General features: G+C 52.9%; 1 protein-coding gene across 1 annotated transcript; it reads left to right on the top strand.

Annotated features, from left to right (window-relative positions):
• The first annotated feature begins 1060 nt into the window (after positions 1–1060).
• HOXA11 (homeobox A11) lies at positions 1061–3450 on the top strand. Its single transcript, XM_054274010.1, has 2 exons — positions 1061–1727; positions 3218–3450. Exons 1-2 carry the CDS (start codon positions 1061–1063, stop codon positions 3448–3450), a joined length of 900 nt encoding a protein of 299 aa, XP_054129985.1.
• The last annotated feature ends 579 nt before the right edge of the window (positions 3451–4029 follow it).

Here is a 4029-nt window from a genome sequence, read left to right as displayed (position 1 = left end):
TCGGAGTATTTGTCAAGCTGGGGTAGCCCAATATCCACTGGTTTTTCAAGCATTTAGTTGGAGAGTTGAGGCGGAGAGATCAGCAAACAGCCTTTAGCTCCGTGGTCTGCACTTTAAAGGGCTTGCTGGCTTTCTGGCGTTGCGACTGAGGCAAGGGATGGTTTGGAGAGGCTGAGGAGGGGAAACCTGCGTCCCGGGGACCCGACACTGTTAACTACCTCCAGTAAAGCTTGGCTGAAGCCGCGCGGGGTATTTGAGGTTAATATGTAAGTAAGGGAAGGAAGACACTAAGCGCTTCGGAAGTGAACATGAATGCAAGCATGTAATCTATTCACCATGAAAATCAGTAAAGACTTGACCCTGGCACATTCTTCCTCGTAAGGTTTCCAGAAAAACCCTGAAGAGTGAGGGCTTTTTTCTTTTTTTTTTTTTTTTTTTTTAGGGGAGGGGGAGGAGGGAAAGCTCAAACCGATTTAAAAAAAAAAAAAAAAAGGAGAAAAAATAAAAAGGGGGGATAAAAGGAGACGTTTTCTTCAGGAGCGTTTTTCCTCCTCCTCGTAAGCAGCTTTCCGCAAGAAAGCGCGCGTGCATCTCTACTACGGTGCCCTCCTTCTCGGAGCCTGCCAGCGAGCCGCCGAACGCCCCAGCAAGCCCACAAACAAACAGAAAGGTCTCACCTAACCCCGGGGGGAATTGATAAGCCTCTCTGCTGCAGAGCCAGAGGGTGCCAGGGCCCGGGCGGCTAAGCCGGGGCAGTGGCAGGGCGGCAGCGTGTCCCCCCGGGCTCCCCCCCGGCCCAGCTGCGCTCGGCTCGCCCCTGGGCGCTGGCGACGAGCTGTTGCTTTCCCCCGCGACGGCCACAAAGGGAGCGGGGCCCGGGCCCGCCGCTCGTCAATGTCAACGTCGGGCCACGTGACCGCACCTCCCTGCGCCGCCGGGAGAGCTCTCCACGTCAGCCTACGTCTCCCCATCCCTTACTTCACGGATCCGCTTCAAAGGGGCAGCTGCGCTAGAGAATCATGTTAAGCTCAGCTAATGCGGAGAAGCCGAGGTAGCCCTAATGATGGATTTTGATGAGCGTGTTCCTTGTTCCTCTAACATGTATTTGCCAAGTTGTACTTACTACGTCTCGGGTCCTGATTTTTCCAGCCTCCCTTCTTTTTTGCCCCAAACCCCGTCTTCTCGCCCTATGACATACTCCTACTCCTCCAACCTACCCCAGGTCCAACCTGTGAGAGAAGTTACCTTCAGGGAATATGCCATTGATCCCTCCAGTAAATGGCACCCCAGGAACAATCTGCCCCACTGCTACTCCGCAGAGGAGATCATGCACAGAGACTGCCTGCCTGCCACCAACACTGCTAGCATGGGCGAGATGTTCGGCAAAAACACAGCTAACGTCTACCACCCCAGCACCAACGTCTCCTCCAATTTCTATAGCACGGTGGGCAGGAACGGGGTCCTGCCCCAGGCTTTCGACCAATTTTTCGAGACGGCTTATGGCACGGCGGAAAACCTGGCCTCGGCGGACTACCCGGTAGACAAGAGTGGCGACAAGGCGCCCGCGGCCGCCGGGGCGGCGGCGGCGGCAACTTCAAGTTCGGAGGGCGGCTGCGGCAGGGCGGCGGCGGCGGCGGCGGCGGAGAAGGAGAGGAGGAGGCGGCCGGAGAGCAGCAGCAGCCCCGAGTCATCTTCCGGCAACAATGAGGAGAAATCCGGCAGTTCCAGTACGTATAAAGGCAGCGCCGGAGCGCTTTTAGCAAAGGCAGCTTGAAATCTAGCGCACCGCCGCTGTTAAATTTTTATATGCTGTTTTATAAGCATATAAGGTTTATGAAGGGCCTTTAGATTTCCCCCAACAAAACTTTGTTATAAAAGGCGAGATCACGTGTTTAGTGCTGAAATTGGCCGTGAAATACCCACCGGGCAATGGATGTCTAATTTTTTTTTTCCTTTTTCTTCTCCTTTTTTTTTTTCTTTTTTCTGCTTTAAAAAAAAAAAAAAAAAAAAAAACCAGTTCCGTGGTCAGCTCTTGAAAATATAATAACGTTCGTTCTGTGCCTGTAAATTCGGCAAAAAAAGGAGATCCTGACTCCTTTGATATCAATGTAATCCAGTGATTTTATAAAAGCCATGTGTTGCACCAGAAGTCTAGTTAGGAGCTGAATTCAAAGCTCTCGCCGTTTTAACGATTGCGCTAGAATAGCGTTTAACAGATAAAGTAGCCGCCTGAACTGTAGCAATATATTAAAAGAAGCAAATTAACCTAAAGCTGGCCTTTTTGTCTAAAGGAAGCCATTTTACTAAGGCACTGTGGCAATTACGTGTTGCCTTCTGTCCAACAGTTTGTTACTTACAATTGTTATTCAATCTGTCAAAGTCTGATTTTTTTATGTGAGCTTTTTAAAAGGCAAAGCCAGTATACGGCCGGGGGAAAAAAATACCTCGACAATGAACTGTACCAGAAAAGGAAGTTTTTAAAGGGATAGCAGCTACGTTTAATGTAAAGAGCTCCTGAACCTTGAAACCTTTTATATTCTGCTTAATGAACTTTAAAACCGTAATGGCTAATCGAGAGGAGAATACCTCGATGCGGTGGAGAACGTGCTTGAAAATAGCCGGCTAGGGGGACAGGGAGACGCCTCAGCCTTGGGCTCAGGGGTTTTTCCCCTGCTCGGGACGCAGGGACTGGATCAGGCCGGGCAGCGAGGGCGAGGTGCAGCAGCAGATCAGGCGGGCAGGGGCTCGGGGCGGGCTGGGCGCGGGCCCCCCCGCCCGCTGCAGGCAGCCAGGTGATGGCAGCTCCCCGGGCAGCTCCCGTGCGGGGTGGCGCCCGGCCCAGCGGCCCACAAAGGCTTTCCTCCGGCTCGTGAAATCCGCCAGAGCCCCCCGCCACCGCTCTTTGCTCCAGCCGCGCTCCCCGCGGAGGAAGCGCGGCCGGATCGCGGCTCTCGGCGGGGGTTTCGCCCTGCGCGCTCCCGGGGCCGCGGCGCCGCAGGGGCCGGGCTGTGCCGGCGGCTCCGGGCCCGGCCGCACGCACCCGCCGCGGCGGAGGGCTGGCGCCAAGCCCCAGAGCCACCAGCTCCCATCCCGGAGCGGGCAAAACGCGTCTTTTCCACCTTATCGTGCTTTCCCTGGGAGTACCCCCGACCCTCCTCAGCCCCCGCCGCCGGCCTCCGCCGGGTCTCAAATGTTTCTGCCTTTTTTCGCTCCACAGGTGGACAACGTACGCGTAAAAAGAGATGCCCGTACACCAAATATCAGATTAGAGAGTTAGAAAGGGAATTCTTCTTCAGTGTCTACATTAACAAAGAGAAACGCCTCCAGCTCTCCCGAATGCTCAATCTGACCGACCGTCAAGTCAAAATATGGTTTCAGAACAGAAGAATGAAAGAAAAAAAAATTAACAGGGACCGATTACAATATTACTCAGCTAATCCACTACTTTAAAACTCATAGCGTTTTTCAAGACGAGATTAAATTCAGATTTCGCCCTTGACAAGGTCAAGCCACGGGGTTACGTGGAGGAAGGAGGTGTGTATCTGACGGGACTAGAAGAATCTAAGGTTTTACACACACGTAAACCTTCTCTGGAACTGCGATGATGATTTTTTTTATATATGTATTTACATATCAACTGGAATCGATTTGATTTTGACACACATGGGATCCATTTCTAAACGTGCACGTCACCTCTGAGTGCAAAATCCATACCTCTTACCTTTCCAGGCACTGCGGCTCACCCTGCCACCGCTTTCGGCAGGCACGGGCGGGGACGGTCCCTCTCCATCCCCGGACTCGCCCATCCTCGGCCCTTCCTTGCCCCTGTGCTGCTGTGGAACATCTGTCTGGAGATCGCCAGGTCGGGCTCACCCGACCAGGACCACTGCAGAATATAAACTCTGAGAAATAATCTTTTGTTCTTCCTTAGGAAAATGTCTGGGTTAGAGGCAATGTTCCATCGCTCATGGGTTTGAAATAAGATTTGAAGGACGGAGACACACACACACACACACACACACACACACA

Source organism: Melozone crissalis, unplaced genomic scaffold (genome assembly GCF_028551555.1).
Source record: "Melozone crissalis strain CALT ecotype California unplaced genomic scaffold, PUWL_Pcris_2 ptg000016l_1, whole genome shotgun sequence".
Taxonomy (NCBI): Eukaryota; Metazoa; Chordata; class Aves; order Passeriformes; family Passerellidae; genus Melozone; species Melozone crissalis.
Note: the sequence above shows the minus strand (reverse complement) of the source record. Positions and strands in the feature narration are given on the sequence as shown.

What these genes read in the sequence shown, in the direction of transcription:
- HOXA11 (XM_054274010.1), top strand. Translation starts at nt 1,061, where the DNA reads ATGATGGATTTTGATGAGCGTGTTCCTTGTTCCTCTAACATGTATTTG. An exon ending in GGAGAAATCCGGCAGTTCCA is followed by an intron (nt 1,728 to 3,217) that starts GTACGTATAAAG and finishes TTCGCTCCACAG; the next exon opens with GTGGACAACGTACGCGTAAA.